General features: G+C 37.1%; 1 protein-coding gene across 3 annotated transcripts in view; it reads right to left on the reverse strand.

Annotated features, from left to right (window-relative positions):
- Positions 1 to 18,484, reverse strand: part of USP48 (ubiquitin specific peptidase 48) — a 69,848-nt gene that overhangs the window by 32,014 nt on the left and 19,350 nt on the right. Inside the window, exons 4-11 of one of the 3 annotated variants that reach the window (XR_004423848.1) lie at positions 16,553 to 16,680; positions 16,090 to 16,214; positions 15,472 to 15,580; positions 13,313 to 13,446; positions 12,514 to 12,596; positions 7,507 to 7,686; positions 4,701 to 4,829; positions 257 to 3,820 (exon numbers count right to left, since the gene is read on the reverse strand). Coding sequence is in view for 2 of the 3 variants with exons in the window: in XM_033114109.1 (XP_032970000.1) it covers positions 3,671 to 3,820; positions 4,701 to 4,829; positions 7,507 to 7,686; positions 12,514 to 12,596; positions 13,313 to 13,446; positions 15,472 to 15,580; positions 16,090 to 16,214; positions 16,553 to 16,680 (1,038 nt within the window). In the remaining variant the exon portion in view is untranslated. The remainder of the gene's footprint in view (positions 1 to 256; positions 3,821 to 4,700; positions 4,830 to 7,506; positions 7,687 to 12,513; positions 12,597 to 13,312; positions 13,447 to 15,471; positions 15,581 to 16,089; positions 16,215 to 16,552; positions 16,681 to 18,484) is intronic. The other 2 variants (XM_033114110.1, XM_033114109.1) reach the window with 2 other exon arrangements.

An 18,484-nucleotide genomic window follows, 5' to 3' on the forward strand; every position in this document is an offset into this window, starting at 1 on the left:
TTAAAAGGTATTTGATTTCCACACCCAAATCCATATCATGATCTATGCATTACATTATTATGTACTTCAAGAAAGTAGGCGATTTTAAACAAATTCCAGGAGGAAATACACTAGAATTGAATTATCATCAATTTTGAAGTTGCAAAAATTAAGACAAAACCAAACGCCTCAACCTGAGTTTTAATTTGGGAAAACAGAGCCCTTGAGTTCCCTAAAAGCCAAAATTAAAAATAAAGGGACAGCTTTGATTACTTACAAAGATTTCCAGTGAGTCCCAGCATAAAACATAGAAGAAAACATACAGAAGTTGAATTTATATATTTGTATTATGTACTACTTCTGAAGAGATCTGAGGGATAGACAATTAAACTCAAAGCCCATTGCGACCAATTTTATACTTCCCTGAGAGTTGCAAATCTAGAAAACTAACTCCCATCGTAAGTTTTGTATAAAACATTTCAATGTTTACAAAAATGAAATTCAGAATTGTTGGATCCTTATTTGTGCTAAAACTGAACGTACATCATCAACCGAGAGCCTTCTGACTGATCAGCTTGAATGCAGCTGCAGAGGAAGAGCTCATGACTGCAAGTTGAGACCGAGGTCTAATCTAAGTTCTGCCACCAAGAAACTGAACTTGAGCAAGTCACTTAAACTCTATGCTTTAGGTCTTTTATCTGTAAAATGAAGGTAATAATACCTGCCTTCTACCTACCTCACAGGGATGTTGCTGAATGTAAAAGATAAGCTATGTGAAGCATTTTGAGCTTTTTGGAAGAAAAGAGATATAGAAAAGTTAATTATACATTAACACAATATATAAAAGAGGAGACCTTAAGATTCAGTCTAGGTAACATGGCTGTGGCATTTCACAATATATAATGGTATGGTTCATTAAATTTAAAATACCTCTCAATTTTATTTGCCACTTATCCGGTTTAATCCAGCAGGGACAGAGTACACTGGGTAGCTTAAGAATGCAAAGACAAATCAATGATCCCTCTCTAAGAAAGCAAACTGAAAGTCTTAGCATTTGTACTCTTTTCACAAATACAGTCACATAGATTAACATTTTTAGTAATCTGCGGGCTATCAAAAGAGGGACAGCAGGATTGTGACACAGAGCAACATTCAAGAATAATTCACCAGAGGTTCTTGTTTCCCCAGCCGCTGGGGAAGGATGGATAGAGGACAATACCTGCTATTGTTAACTGAAAAAATGAGCTGTTGAGGATCCTGACTCTTACAAGGAAAGGAGTCTAGGAAAACTGAAAGTGCACAAGGTACTCCTTGCCAAGGGGTGCCTGCTAGATTCAAAACCCAGGGTGACTACAACCCAGGGTGACTACAACGAGAGACTCAAAAGGCAGCTAGTCCAAGACAACGATTTTCAATCCCCTCGTAGAGTCCCACAGAAGAATTCCAAGTGAAGCTTACTATTTTGGTTTTGAGTAGTTTAATATGAATTCAATGTACGATATAAAGACTAGAAAACTCATGTATGGTTTTATAGTAAGAAGAGAAAGGAAGAGAGGAGAGACTGGGTCTCTCATTCTGACGTGATACCGTACTTAGTAACTCAGCCAGTTTTCCAGGTTTAGTGTGCTGGAGGGTCCATGGAAGGAAAAGTGACCGTGCTCACAGAGGTCTTGCTTTCTTTCCATTTTCAATTTTCTTCACTATAAAGAGTTGTATCAATCTCTGCCCAGAGCTTCCCTGAGAATCAAGCTCTAGCACAAGTCTCAGTAATTAAGGCAGATTCTGCCTGTGGGCAGTTTTTACACTACAGATGCTTGTGCGCTAGAGAAAGACTCCTGGCAGGTTTTCAAAGATGTTCTCTGTTATTTGTGATTCAGTAACCTATCTAAGCATCCCTTTCCAAAGTCAAGTACCAAATGGGAATAAGCCCTCTCTCTAACTATCAAGTTGGAGATAACGAACTGTATAACACCTCAGCATTGGACGAACCAGGAAAGCAACTGTTAAAATATTTACCAAAGGGAAATGCACATTTTTGTTCAAGATTATTTATAATTTTTTTTTTTAATGCCTGGATTTTGAACACAAGGAATTTTCTTTTGGAAAGATGAAATCTAGAAAGACTGAGTCATCAAAAATATTTGAAACACTTTACCTAGATAGAAGTTAAGATTATTATTTAGAGATAAGTTATTTCAATTTAAATAAAAAGGACCAAAATGGTTCGTGTTCCCAGTGAGGCTTACATTTTAGGATAAGTGACTCTTCTTTAAATATGTTCACAAAGATAAGATTTACAAAATGCAAAACAGAAGACATTGAATGGCAGCACAAAACCATGGTCATTAGCACTGAGATTTTACAACATTTTGGGACAACATGGACCTTCCACTATGTCAATTTATTGCAAAAACTTAAGGAAAAAAACGATAAAGCTCATAATCGGTAAAAGTACTGATAACAGAGTTATATTCTAAAAACAGAAGCACAGGCTCTTATAGACTGAATGAAAACAGCCAAGAAAATCACAAGTTTGTGTTCACTTGACACACAGCATCTTTGAACCATACAGCTTTAGTAAAGAGTGGTTCCAAAATGCATTTTACTTTAGACCCAGTAAATCCCTTTCTCTTGTCCAGTGAATAATGGAAACTGTGAATAAAGTTCAAAAAATATATTTCTAGGTTCCAACCCCTATGCCTAAATTTAGAGCTTTAAATCATATGTTCATTTCCAGCAAAATTAAGATCAGTCTAATTCCTTAGGATAATCCTAACCCTTGGGACAGAGTGAGAATAACAGGTTACAAAGAAAGGTCAGATTCAAATTAAGATGTCATTTACAAGGAACTTTTAAGAGCTATTCCTCCAGATTTAGCAATTTATAGCCATCTTTTGTTTAAAGTTATAGGAGTAAGATAAAAGTTATCAAAAAGACAAAAACCACAAATACAATTATGCTTGAGTATTTATTTTCTAAAATTAGGATTAAATTGCCTCTCTTCTTTAAGTAGGAATTGGGTATGGGGGATTCATGTCTATGAAATGACAAAGACAACATATTATTACAAATGGCATACCAGCCTTAAAAAGTTGAGGTTTCCTTTTTGAGGCACTAGGTAAACTTGCATAAACATGTACAGCAAAGGGATGAGCTGGATTATGTGGGACAATTCTTAAGAAATCAGAGGTCAGCAGAACGCTTCCCTATTCTTAGCATAATAGTTGATATTAAACTTCAAATTAATCTAATAGTATCATAAAAAACAATATTCATTAAAAGAATGCCTGTTAATACTATGAGGGTACAACGTATTCAAGGAAACAGAGTAGGTGAGCTGCTTCCATAGTAACCCAATCAGATTTTTCTTTAAAAACTAATCTCTCATAAATAGAAATACTTAGAGTCATATGCAGAGTGCTGACCTAAGCCTTATAATTTATTAAGAGCTTCCCATTTTTAAAAGTACATGATAATGAAAATTCTATACTACACATTATATAGAATTGTGATGCTACACATCAAGTTGATGTGATGCTACACATCAAGTTACAAAGCACTTTTATAGTGTATGAGCTGGCACAAGCAGGTTATAAGAAAGGGTAGAGAAAAGCTTGTTCATATACATTTGTGAACGTAAAAGAAACAAGGCATCAATGGCAACAGTGTGGTCCCAGAATATCTTACAGACCAGCTCCAGCAGGTAACCTTTGGTACAGCTCCTTAACCTCTTCGTGCTTTGCTTTGCCTTTATCCACACTTTGCTTACGCATCTCGGCCATTTCAATGCACCACTCCTCAAACTTGGAATTGTCCCGGTCAACCAGCTCTTGAAGAAAGGCTGTTCAAAACAGAAAGGCAAAAAAAATAACTTTATCCTCTTTTCAGACACAGAATGATACTGGCTAAGATTCTGGTGACAGCTTCCTACTGTGGCCTCCCTTTCTGCAAGAGACCTACAACCTGAAGGCAAAAGGAAAACTGAAGACAGACAATGGAATGCAGAACCCCACCTGGTTCTCCCTGACATCATCTGCCAACGGGGACCATCACATGGCTCAGAAACGCAACTGCAAAATAGATAATTCCACAGACCACAGAACAATATTAGGTAAAATGACAACTGAAGGCTGCCTTCAGGCCAGTAGCAATTCTTCCTTTAAAAAAAAAACCTAGAAAATTTATGAACTAACTAAAACTTTCAAATTCTAACCAAATTGCTCTTTAGATACCGTGTTTCCCCAAAAATTAACACCTAGCCAGTCAGCTCTAATGTGTCTTTCGGAGCAAAAATTAATATAAGACCTAGTATTATATTTATCATATCATATCTTATAAAAGACCTGGTATTATATCATAGCAAAATAAGACCGGGTCTTATATTAATTTTTGCTCCAAAAGACGCATTAGAGTTGATTGTTCGGCTAGGTCTTATTTTCGGGGAAACACAGTACTCACTTGTCTTGATTACATACAGGATTTTTTTTTTAATTCCTTTTCCTTTTCTTTACCAGGTGGGGTGGTGGTGGTGGTGGTCAGTTCTTTCAAAAGCTCCTTTAAAAACTCACTACTTTGAAGCAAATTTGTAATTATATCTACTTCACCAATATTTACCATATACAATCAACCTATATTAATAAATAAAAAAAATCTGTTGTCATTGACCTTTGAACACGATATTCTAAAATACTTGCCTTATATAATCCTAGAAAATTGCTTACCCGGTACTTGAACAATTGTGTTGGGTTTTTCTTGAGTTTGTAGTCTATAAACCAACATGTATGCATTTCGAGAGCAGTGAGTTCCTTTGCCACACTTGGGTTTACGTGTCTGGGACTTAGAAGGTTCTGCTGAGGTAGGGAAATAAAAAAATGACTAAATTAGAATGCCTGGTTCGTTTATTCTTTTGCAGAGGGTGTGGGGGGGGATCACAGAAAACAATACCTAACATATATACTCAAGGTACTCTAACATGGATCTCGAATATTAAAAGGCAACACAAATTTTGCAGGCTGTATATATGTTTGAATCTTTAAACAATTTTACTACCCACTTTGTCTGCCACATTCCATTTTTAAAAAATGATTAAGAAAGTACTATTTTTCATGAAGACAAACCTGGAACAAAAAAAAAAAACTAATACTACTATGAGTTTTATTGTAATGCTGCTCTTAAATTACAGAAATAAATCCAAACTTAATTGCCCAAAGAAATAAAATGGCATGTTCCAAAAGTGAAATGAAATGCTAACGAGCAGAAAGATTAGGCACTAAGGTCTATGAATTCAGTAACAAGCAGAAACGTAAGTGTTCGACACGGTAATTATACCACATGGAAATGATCTTCAAATTGGGTCTCAGTATCCCAGGGTAACACTCCAAGGGGTATGAGGTCATGGATCATTCTGAGGAAATCAATGACCAGATCTTCAATTCACTAAGTACTTTTCTAAAAATTGATCTGCCTCAAAGGTGAGGTTTTGTTGATGGTTTCCACCTTTCCTTTCTCAGTCATCTGTATCTCCCACTTCACAAAAGAAAGCTATAACCTCTCACCCAGTGACCAAAAGTCTCGTCTATGTCATTAAGAGATGAATTAAAAGTAAATTTTTTCTTTGTGTTTAATTTTTGAAGTTTACTTATATTGGTTTAAATATGTAGTGATGTTTATAATGTTAAAAAAAGCACAACCCAGAAGAACTTTTTAGCTATTTAGAGCTTTATAGGTATAGAAACTTAGTATATTCCATGACAACAAAATTCTGTAGGGTCAACGTAATAGAAATATTAATACAACAAAAAATGTCCTGCTATAAAAAAAGACCAGTTCATTTACCTTTGACAAAAATGATGAGGGTATCAAATCTTTGTGTTACTTAATTTCATTTGGGTACTCTTAAGAGACTGAGGTTGCAGTTTTACTGTTTATAATATATCAGAAATTACATTATTTGGAGCTACTTAAATTCATGATAAAAAAATGTTGGATTTTAAAATGTACAAAGGAATACAAATTTGCTCAACATCCCTACAGAGAATACAGGACCAAAACAGTTTGAAGACCACTGTCACAGGGGATTAAAAAATCTCGTGTATAGCAAAGAGGTCAGTCATTTCAAACTGAAAAGCATTAAGATTTAGGATGTTCATTACTCTGTAAGATGGAAGATAAAATCATTCGTTCAAGTCATGATAGAATACAGTAACGATTAATTGATTTAATGAACAAGTATTTTCTGTTTTTGATAAAATGAAAATAAATGAAAGCTGCAATGTCAGTTGCATATAACAATGAGAAGCATTGAAACATTGGAATGGGATCCTGATAGGTGTGGAGTCTCTTTCTCTTTAACTATTTTAAAATTTAGGACTACCCATGTGTAGAAGAGAGACAGGATGGCCTTAACAATGCTTTTAATCCACAATTTCCTGACTAAAAATAAGATAGATCAAATAAACCTCAGTAAGAAACAGTCAAATAAAACCGAAATTAAACACCGTAAAACTACATGTCAATTTCGTTCCTAGCAAGAATATCACAAGCCAATGTTAAGAACTTGAGTATTACTTAGGTAAAGTGGAAGCAAGATTGCTGAATGTCTGTAAACACCTAAATGTTGATTTTACAATAGAAAAGACTGTATTACAAGAATATAATCACCACATGAATATCTGCAGGAAGATTACCCATATGCCCTGAGAGCCAACCCCGAATGCAATGCTCCTCCCTGTCTGACACCCTGGAAAAGTGGTTCTCATCCATTAAGAAGAACAGTGGCAGGAGACACACACCTATTCCCCTTCCTTTTCTCTTATTTAGATACCACAGTTGGAGCCGCAGCCGAAAATGGCAAACATGGTAAGAAAGTGATGAAAACGTCAGCCAAGAGGGCTCCTCCTGGAAGAATCGCTCACTCCTTCAGGGAATAAATGGGTATTTTGGCCTAAGAAGACTGAGGTGATGACAGCTCCATACTAGGATACTATTTCAATAAGTACTTTTTATGGCAGCCCTCAGCACTGCCATAAAAATAGCAACTGGCTTCCTCCCCACAGCAGCAACGCTCCACACTTCCGGGATGGGTCAGAGAGTTAAGAGGGAAGAGCAGACACTGTTCTTGGAGCAAAGTTCCTTTGCTATAGTTACCTCACAAAAATAAATTTCCTAACCCAGAGGAAAGGACTACAAATCCTACTGTATTAAATCTACTATTCATTTCTTATAACTTAATACTCGCCACCCTCTTCCCTCTTCAATCAATTAACTTGCTAATTGAAAATTAAATATTTGCCTTTAAACGGTACTGAAAACATGAATTATGGAAACTATCTCTGGAGCAAAAACATTTAAGGAAAAAAAAAATTAAACACTGCTAATAAAAGATGCTCAGAGAGTTTATGTGTCTAAGAAATTCAAATATCCTTGATTGTCCATAGCAATCTTGGGTCACAATAATTTATCACCAATATTTCCGGTAAAAAAAAAAATTTATATTTTAAAAGGGCACTCACAACTTAAAGGTTTTACCTAGATCTTCCTCAATCCCTAGTTGTAATTTCTTCCCCTCCATCTTTTCTATGTCTTCGTCATTGAACTTGTACCATTCACCGGACTGTGGGTCTTTCACATGGGCAATGTAGTGGCCAGAATAAGCACTCACTCCTCTGTGTATAAGGACCGCACTGAGTTCATACACATAGCACCCACCTAGAGAAGGAAAGGGAGAAAGTGAAAGACATTTGGGAAAACAATATTTCCTCTTATATCCTGAGCCTGAATTATAATGAATACAGTTCTTTATGCATCCGACACAATTCAAAACATGTCACCTAAGATTAAAGAAATCTAGTCTTACAAAATTCTGTAGTGGACACTGTCTTAGGCAGCTCACTGTATCAACTCTCCATTCCCTCTGCGATGTACACAGATGGAAAGCTGCGGCATTCTGGGCATGCAGGGCTACAAAGCTACTCTGCCATTCTTCTTTGTCCTTCTGCATAAACTGGCTGGGCCATATATTTACCCAAAATCTGTTCATAGTCTCCAACTTTTTACAAAAAATTAATGACACAAACTAATGAGATTTGAGTGCAAAACGAAGGAACTAGAAAACAGGAGAAAAATATTTTAGAAAAAAATTGGAGGGCCGGCGCGGTGGCTCAAGTGGTTGGAGTGCCGTGCTCCTAACACTGAGGTCGCCGGTTCGATTCCCACATGGGCCAGTGAGCTGCACCCTCTACAGCTAAGATTGTGAACAACAGCTCTCCCTGGAGCTGGGGGCTGCTGTGTGCTGCCACCGGCTGCAGTGGGCTACTGTGTGCCAGCGTGAGTGGCCGGCAGCCAGCGAGGGCTGCTGTGTGCTGCTGTGGGTTACCGTGTTCTGCCATGAACGGTGAGAGCTGCCATGAGCTGCCTACCAACAACTGGCAATCAACTGCCTCAGCCCGGGGGAGCGCAAGGCTCATAATATCAGCATGGGCCAGGGAGCTGTGTCCTATGTAACTAGACTGAGAAACAACCCCTTGAACCGGAGTGGCGGGGGGGAAGGGGAGATGGCGGAAGAAGGGGGGAAAGAAAAAGAAAAAATTGGAGGTAAGTCATTAAGAAAAAACTGCCTTCAAAATAGGTATAGGCAAGACAATTAGAAACGACAGGAAATGAAATATGAAAAATCTAGAATAATTCTGCACTCAGATTTCTTCATAGTATTTTAAGTTCCCATCCCATTTTAAACAAAAACCTACAAATCACAGCCTGTATATTATGCAAGTGGTTTATCCAAGAGAAGGTTTTATCCATACATCAAAATATCTGCAAATGAACACACATTTTAAAATAAAACAAAATATTTTAGCATTTGAACAAAATCTTTTAAAGATTCTAAACTTAAACCAATTATAGGGAGGAAATTATATACGTGTTGGAAAAGATCACTTCTACAACACATCTTACTAAAAAATTAGAAAAGAAATTAAAAAATTCATTAGCAATCCCACAACAGACATAACTACTATTAATACTGAAACATGTAGTTTTTTTCTAATAAATATATCAACATCTTTCCACATCATTAAATATTCTTCTAAAAATTATTTATGATGACTATGTACAAGTATCACAATATATTGGACCACTCCAATATCGTTGAACATTTAAACTGGCAGCATTTGGGGCCATTATGAACAATCATTATTATCTTTGTAGTTAAAATCTTTGTACATATCTTTGATGATTTCATCACTATAATTTTCTAAGAACTGCAAGCAGTGAGTCACAAGATATAGCCAATCAATCACTCATTCAACAAATAATAAACATGCTTCTGTTTAAGAACAGAAGATATAGGACTGACTGAAAGGACAAAGTCCCTGCATTCCTGTAGCTCAGTGGGGGACACCTATTATACCTGGATGAAAAACCTCCTAACCCACTCCAGCTAAAAATATATAAAATATTAGGTAAGAGAAAAATATTTTAAAATATTATTAAATGCACTGATGAACTCATCTACAACAGGAATTCTTAATAGTATTTCCTCAATTACTAATGACAATAAATCATAGAAGTATTAGCAGTAACTGACTCTATTACCAACCAACACCACAAAAATTTCCTATCACATTACCACTGTTGCAGGTAACCAAATTTTAGCCTCTTCAACTTAAGAATGATGGTAGTTTTGATTGGTCGCTGGAAACTGTTCTTCAATATACCCTTCTATTATTACATCACAAATCTGTCTTCAGGGGCGGCTGGTTGGCTCAGTTGGTTAGAGCACAGTGCTCATAACACCAAGGTCGCCAGGTTGATTCCCACATGGGCCAGTGAGCTGTGCCCTCCCCTACTGGATTGAAAAAACGACTTGACTTGGAGCTGATGGGTCCTGGAAAAAAACACTGTTCCCCGATATCCCCCAATAAAAATTTAAAAATAAAAAATCTGTCTTTGTATTTTGTTAACAGGCTCCAGTTCTTTATATTTAAATATAATTGGTTTCTTCTAACATTCTATGAATTTTATTCAGTCACCAGACACTCAAAGTGGTCTACAGGGATTTTAATATCCCTAAGAAATATGGCAGGAGTTGAGTTAGAGTCAGGTGCTAACGGTTCAGGAATGAGGATCCCTCAGTGACAGATCTTGGTATATCTACGGGCTCACTACTTAAAGAAACTAACCAATTCTCCTTTTATAGACAGATTACCTTTTAGATACATCTTTTCAACTTTATGTGGGTATGTGTATGCAGACACATGCAAGTAAGAATATAAAAAAACAGGGCTGGCCTGGTGGCTCAGTCGGTTGGAGCTCCGAGCTCCTAACACCAAAGGCTGCTGCTTTAATTCTCATATGGGCCAGCGAGCTCTCAACCACAAGGTTGCCAGTTCGACTCCTCGACTCCCGCAAGGGATAGTGGACTCTGCCCCCTGCAACTAAGATTGAACACGGCAACTTGAGCTGAGCTGCCGCTTGAGCTCCCGGATGGCTCAGTTGGTTGGAGCGCAGGCTCTCAACCACAAGGTTGCCACAAGGGATGGTGGGCTGCGCCCCCTACAACTAACAATAGCAACTGGACCTGGAGCTGAGCTGCGCCCTCCACAACTAAGACTGAAAGGCCAACAACTTGACTTGGAAAAAATCCTGCAAGTACACACTGTTCCCCAATAAAGTCCTGTTAAAAAAAAAATAATAATAATAATAATAAAATAAAGAATATGAAAAAACATATATGCTGGTTATCTGGGTGACAGAATTACAGGAGGTTTTTATTTCTCTTCTTTATGCTTTCTGAAATTTCCAAATGATCTAGAATGAACCCTGTGTAATTACAACAAAAGATAATTTTTCAGAATTCTACCCATATAAGGTAGTACGTTTGTATAGCAAACATTACAACAGCCTATGAAAGACAAGCATATAATTACAAACTAATGACTTAATTTTACCAGTTCTAACTAACAATTCCAAAATAAGCCAATTTTTCTTTCTCTATTTAAAAATTTAGAGTTTACTACATTTAATAAACCAAAATGCCAAAATTAAATATTTCTATGGTACTTTTTACCTATCAAGTCTATTTGTAAATATCTTCCTTGTTCTCTTTACAGCATAACTTGGACAAATATATAATAAATTTAATAACAATAATAAAAACAACTATTCAAAACCATACAGTGGAGTCAAGGAAAGTGCTGATTTTCATCTCTTCAACTTCCAGCCCCTGAGAAACCACTAATTTATCAGACTTCTCTAATTTCAAACAATTATCTGAACAAAGGAGGCAGGAAGCAAACTATTATATAAAATGAAATACAGCTGAGCTTATTTGTTCAGCCAAATTTAACAGTAACAAAATCCAGCAGCCAAAGTCTTTAGCTGTTTCCTTCTTCCAGGGAGGTGCAAATTTTAAACCACTAACAGAGCATCATACTTTTTAAAGCTTAAATATTTAACGCATCAGTCCCCAACCTCCCCAATCATTTCTTTCAAAGAATTTGTGCTTTGCTTCTATTGTAAGCTGCCTCCAGAACCCTTATGTGGAAAGAGACAGAGTTTAATACATAATTTCTACATTAAAATTTTTATAAGCAGTAAGACCAATCTTAAAAGGGAAGTCAAACAGTCCTTCCAGGAAGGATATGATGCTTGTTTTCTCTAACAAGAATCACACTGTTTGGGAAGGTGAACGACTACCAAAAGAAAAAGTAGTAAATTATTCCTTTTGAAACTATCTCATAGCATCCTAGAACTTATCAGCGGCCACAGATATCAAGAATTGCAACATACATACTGGTATTACGCCATCCAATTTTTTTTTTTTTTAAAGATTTTATTGGGGAAGGAGAATGGGACTTTATTGGGGAACAGTGTGTACTTCCAGGACTTTTTTCCAAGTCAAGTTGTTGTCCTTTCAATCTTAGTTGTAGAAGGTGCCGTTCAGCTTCAAGTTGTTGTCCTTTCAGTCTTAGTTGTGGAGGGTGCAGCTCAGCTCCAGGTCCAGTTGTCATTGCTAGTTGCAGGGGGCACAGCCCACCATCCCTTGAGGGAGTTGAACTGGCAACCTTGTGGTTGAGAGCCCACTGGCCCATGTGGGAATCGAACCGGCAGCCTTCGGAGTTAGGAGCACGGAGCTCCAACCGCCTGAGCCACCGGGCCGGCCCCCATCTAATATTTTTGATAAAATGTTAAAAGAAAAAACACAAATGCAGGCAGCTCGGAGACTTAATTTTATGAGGAATTACAGATATAGTATTGACCCGAAGGTAACAAGTGTGCGTTCAGGAACAGTGAAATATCTTTTTTGTTTTTTATTCTTTTATACCCTTAATTATGTAGATACTGATGAACCATCTAATCTTTGTTATGTACTTACTCAGAAAATGGAAAAGTAATATCTCGGCTCACCTAATAAAAAGCCTTTGTTCCCAGAGATTACCCAATAAAATTTAGTAGTACTATTCTGTATTCAGCACAAGCGGTCACAAGTTACAGTCTCTGAGCGTTGTAACTATCTCTGCTTGGTAAAAATATTACCTTTATGTTCCACATAAGGCTCCATGTCCAAAATTTCTGAGAAGCCAATATAAGTATTCAGCTTTTTCTTATGTCCAGTTTGCCTAACCAAAAGGAAAGTTAATTATATTTCTATTTAAAACAATCGTAAAACAATATATAAGCTCTATCAGCTATATTTTAATAAACTCAACAGTAGCTAGGTAGATTTCATTTAGCAATCTTGCTCAAAACCCTACACAATTATAAGTAAATATAATACTGTCTTAGAATTGGGCAAAATAATTGTTTAAAAGGTATGAAATTAAAGTGCTAATTCCAAACACAACACTTATTTCCAGACGTTTTAATTTAATCGTAGAAGAAAACCACAGATGCTCCTGCTTTATTTTGTAGAAGAAACGCACATATGCAAACATTTCCTGATTTTAATTATAAAATAAAATATATATTCCCATGGGGGTAAGAGGTATTGTAATAAGCAGAAAATTTACTCTAGTTCTTATACAATAATACAGAATGTCATGGTAATTTAGTTCCTACCCAAATGTTTGCATTTCCTTTGCATTTTAAAACACGTTTTTTGAATTAAAAAAAATAAAGATTCTCTACTTTTCTAGTTCTCAGTTTTATATGGCTGGCTTCTGTAAGAATTTTGCGATAAAATCATGATTAATCGTGGCATGTCTAAATGACAGGCTCCATCTATAACTTTCATCCTCAAATCTAAAGTTTCAAATTATAAGCATTTTATTATCTATGGTAAAATCTGTAGATATTAGACCACAATGAGCAACAAACACCACCTGCACATACTGACCTGTCAAAGACAAAACGCATCAGCTGTAAGTTCAGAGTGCAAGGAAGGCTAAGGAGTCGGATTTTTCTTGTTGCATTCTGTTTGCTTTGACAGTTTTCACAAAAGTATCGATTGTCTCCTTCTAATCTTTCTTCCTGATAAGGAATAACACATTAATTTTAAAAAATTGGAATGTGGAAAGATTTTTAAAGAGTGATCAAATCTCTGAGGTAAGGCATAAAAGAAATATCATATGGACTTTAATGCAACAGAATTAATTTAAAAACAGTGAAAATGGGTGCAAACTACACATAGGCACCAGAATAAAAAATTATATATATACAAAATTTGCATACACACACGGTTAATACTACTGAACCACATTCATGAGACAAAGCGACAAGAGGAGTGCAGGAAAATTCAGTGTTGTACCTAACGGTGGTTTCTTTTTAAATTTTTCCTTTTTGTTTCTGTAAGAGCTTTGTGATACAGATTACTGGCACACAAAGAGTGCTGGCACCACCGCTTTATTCACTTGGCTCCTGGGTACCACGCTCACCTGTTTTCTTTCCTCTCAACTCTCCTCCTCAGCACCCTTTGCCAGCTGCTATCTCTCCGATCACTTAACGTTTGAATGTTCCAGGGCTCAGTCCTCGGGCCTTGTCTCTCTCGCTCCCCTGGTGATTTTATCCGTCCCTGACTTCTCCCCAAACTATACCTCTCAAATGTAATGTGCCCCAATGCAAATCCTAACCCCTCTCCCAAAACTGCTACTCCCATAGTCCTTCACATCTCAGTAATGGCAACGCCATTCTTCCAGATGCTCAGGCCAAAACCTCAGTAATCCTTGACTCTTCTTTCTTTCCTTATCCAATCTGCAAATTTTATCAGCTCTACTTAGCAAATATATCTAAAACCCAAACACTACTTATCATCATCTCTTCAGCTAACCCTTGTTCCAAGGTCACCCACCATCAACTCCTGTCTGCCCTGGCCCCACCAGCCTATTCTCGAGATAGCACCCAGAGTTATCCCGTTAAAACAGGTTACGTCACGCCTGTGCTCACACCCCTCCAATGGCATCTCATCTCACTCGCAGTACAAGTCAAGCCTTCTGACCAAGGTCTGCCAGGCCCTACCTGAAACCGTCCTTAGTTATCGGTACATCTGCATCTTCTGTCATTCTCCCCTTGTTTATTCACTTCAGCCACACTGAACTCCATCTACCCAAACACTCTTCTCCCGATTCTTGCATGGCACTCTTGTCACCTTCTACCATTTAATTTCTAATTGCAACTACCTTCCCCCTTATCACTACCACATTCTCCATCCCCCTCCCCTGCTTCATTTTTCTCCATAGCACTTATTACAGTTGACAAACTATATATTTTACTTCCATTTATTGTCCCTCCCTGGTCCCAACACCACTACACTATAAGCTGCTTAAAGACAAGTTTTGTCTGTTTTGCTCACTATGGTTATGCCCAAGAGCTGAAACAGTGCCGGAACAGGAGTCACTCAATCAATATTTAGCTGAATGAATTCCATAAATGAGTACTTCAGGCATACTAATGGTTGTGCTGAGGGAGTAGGGCAAGTACAAAAATATTTTAAGAAAGCTTTATAAGCTCATCTATTATGCTGTGTCTGCTTCTCCTTGATAACAAAGGTTTCCTCTTAGCAGCTTTTCCATTCAGAACAAAAGAGAACTACTGCCATATCTCTACATAAATCTAAATATATAGAAAGCAGAAATATCAAGTGGCAGAGTTGAAGAACAACCATTTGATGTAAAATATGTTTACATGCAATACACTCTAGCTCTCATTAAATGAAAAAGTAAATTAACCTTATGGTAACAGAGCTTAGATTTCCTGTTACCATAAGAGCTTAAATACTCTTCTATCCCCAATCACACAGTTAAGTTTTCACACATACATAATTTTCTATATAAAATAACTTGAAATAGGCAAAAATTATTTTAAAGTGCAGCCTGCTTCAATACTTTATAATTTACAAAGTTTCTTCTAGATCGTTACATAAACAATCTACATATGAAGAGACACTTCATATGTAGAAAAAGTTGAAATAATGAATTTATCCATTAAATCAAAAACACATTCAGAATAGCATTTAACTGTTAATGAGCAGAAACAACACATACACCAAAATTTGAATACCTTCAAAAATTCCGAGATACAATCTGTTAACTGTTTGTGGCCTTGGATATTTAACTCCAGTTCATAAAACTTTGATAAAAGCTTAGACTCTCTGCCACACTGATTGCAACTATAATAAAACAGAGTGATAAAATTAAGATCAGAGTGGGGAAAACAACGTTCTATTGTATCACACCCTAGAAATATGGAAAGAAGCATTTACTACTTTAGTTCTCTTTCACAGAAATTGTTTCCACTATGTACTTATATTTAAAAAAAGAAATAAAACCAGAAAGTGATTAGGCAGGCCATGTATTTTATGCTTAGGAAAATTAAGAGTCATTCTAAATTTACTCTTAGTATTCTAGCTGACTCCCATCTTAAGTCTTTCAGCTCACACCACAGCCATAAAATACATGGCAAGAGCTCAACCAGACAGTTCCCAACACCTGGATGGGTTCAACCCCAATTATCGGGTCAGTTGTTTACATGTTCCCATGGCAACATATCGCTATAAATATTTCAGGTCCCATGATAACCCCACTAAAGCTATAACTTGGAACTGAACTGAAAATGAGATAACATATGAGCAACCGTCTTAGAATAAAACACATCATGAAAAAGCTGAAACACACTTACACAGTTACATAAGCGTATTCCCCACAGAACTGCTGCTGGACAATATTCTGCACATCTGGGTTCTTTTGTTTAGACAAAGTATCTTCCAAAAGAGACATAAAGAGCTTTGAAAATTCTTGGGCATCCTACAACACAAGTTTGGGTTTACAAAAAGAAAAATCATATCTTGCTTTTCAACTTCTGATACAAATAGTAGTAAGTTAGGTATTCCAGAAACTATCTGTACTTTGAGCATTTTCGAACAAGGACTAGAGAGCTACGTTGAATCCGTTTGTGCCCACACATGAATTTTCAGAAATGGGATCAGGGAAAAGGCATAATCTACTGAACAGTAAATAAATGCTCTAAATCAAAATAGAAAGAAAATTAATTTTAAAAAGCACTTCCCTTCATTTCCTTCTATAAACATTAAGGAATGCTTGGGCTCCTTTTTATATTAAAAAAAAAAAGAAAAGGGTCTTACCTGCTGTTGCCCTGTGTCCAAGCCCAAGGCTTTAACAAATCCCGACGGATCAATGTATCGTCTATTACTGTTTTGCAACAAGGCAAACAAGTACTGGAGATGCTCACAAATTGTCTGAGGCTCATAATCTATTAAAAAAACATGTTTGTTTTTTCAAAACTGCTGTTTTTTAAGCGTATTTCCTCTTCACGTGAGAACATAATTTAACACCCTTACATCCAAACTGCATAGTGTTTTATTATAGCTTTAAAACTTTGAAAAAAACAAATTAGTGATCACATCTTTTGGAAGTAAGACAGCCATGGCTGTCTATATACATCCCCCAAAAGCAAGAGGCTATACAAACATTACAACAATGACAATCACGACTACAGTTTTCAGTGTCAAATCACTGAAACATCCATTCCAGTAAGAAAAACCGTATTTACCATTGGCGTAAGATGGCCAAATACTTGAATATAATCTCATTAATGTGGACTTGCCACAAACAGTGCAAGTGACAGGAATCTCAAGCATAGAGATTCAAACTTGAATGAAGATTCACTGCTAAAAATCCTAGAATTTTGGAGTTGCAAATTTTCACGAGTTGGGAGAAAGTATACAAACAGGAAGCATGAATCTCAAGGGCCCTAAAAGACTTGAGTATTATCTTCTGTGCCAGTTATCGATTTAGATGCCTCTCAGCTCCAAATCCACCCTTCTTTGCCTGCTCTGTGATAACAGAAATGTGCTCTGCAAATATTTCTCCTTTGCCAGCTGGCGCACGGTTAAGTGTAGTCAGTAGAGGGCACTGGAGGGTTCAGTGGTGCCTCTCTCACCAGGCTCCTGTGGGGTGCAGCTTTCTCAGGACTCCAGGTTCCTGCAGCCAACAAGGAAGGGGCCAGCAGCTTCCCTCAGCACCTCCTCTGGCGGCTTCACAGTGGAAGGTGGGGTACTTCCTCTAGAAGGGCCACCCTGTGAGTGACCTCCTGGGCACCCTCTCAGGTGACTTCGCAGGGGTTCCGAGGCCCAGGACCTCCCTGTAGACAGCTTCCAGCAGAGACCTCCACTGAGGCACCTTTTTGGCCATCTCGTGAGCCTTGGCAGTGCTCTCTCCAGAAGTCTGGAATCTCAAGCTTGCACAGTAGAGGTGAGAGTCTCCTCCATGGGAGCTCTTTCAGCCTCCGGGGTAGAGCTGCTCTCCATGTCTGCCACTCCTGTATTTTTTCAAGTCCCCTTTAATTCTAACTAACCAATTCCTGTTAATAATTCCCCATGCTTTCTCTGTTCAAATTACTGCATAGTTTCTGTCTCCTGATTGAACTCTAACGGTTTATCTCTTTACTATCAATTGTGACTTTCAGGAAATCAATATTTCATTTGTAAAATAAAGATAAAAATCTTACGTCCTGGGATGCAAGGGCTTTGAAGGCTATTAAAAGCCATTCAAGTGATTTTGTATCTGCTCCATGTCTCTCATTCTATAGGTTAGATACTCCGTAACGATCTTAACTCATACTGTGCTGGTTTTCCTATCGGTAAAATAAGGGAGTGGTTGAGCTGGGAGAACTCAAGTCCCATCATTCCCAACACAGACTCTGTCCACTACACTGCACTACGCCTGTTAAGCTAACAACAGAAATGTACACTCTTATCAGAGAACAAGGTGGAGAACTTCGGTGAAGTATTAAAATTTACGTGTTTAGGAATTTTGAAATCATTTCTTTAAGATATACATTAAAGCCACATACCCAAAGAAGGTCACAGTACAACATTTTATGAAATAGAAATTTAGTTTTCACTTGTTATTGAACTGTCTTCCCATTGGTAAATTGATACTTCAGCAAAACAATGCTAAAATTTTAAAATGATCCATTTTATATGACTCATCCTTTACGTACAGTATTACTTTAAATACCTAATACACTATTAATCTAGATTTAAATATTTAGA

Source organism: Rhinolophus ferrumequinum, chromosome 9 (genome assembly GCF_004115265.2).
Source record: "Rhinolophus ferrumequinum isolate MPI-CBG mRhiFer1 chromosome 9, mRhiFer1_v1.p, whole genome shotgun sequence".
NCBI classification, from domain to species: Eukaryota; Metazoa; Chordata; class Mammalia; order Chiroptera; family Rhinolophidae; genus Rhinolophus; species Rhinolophus ferrumequinum.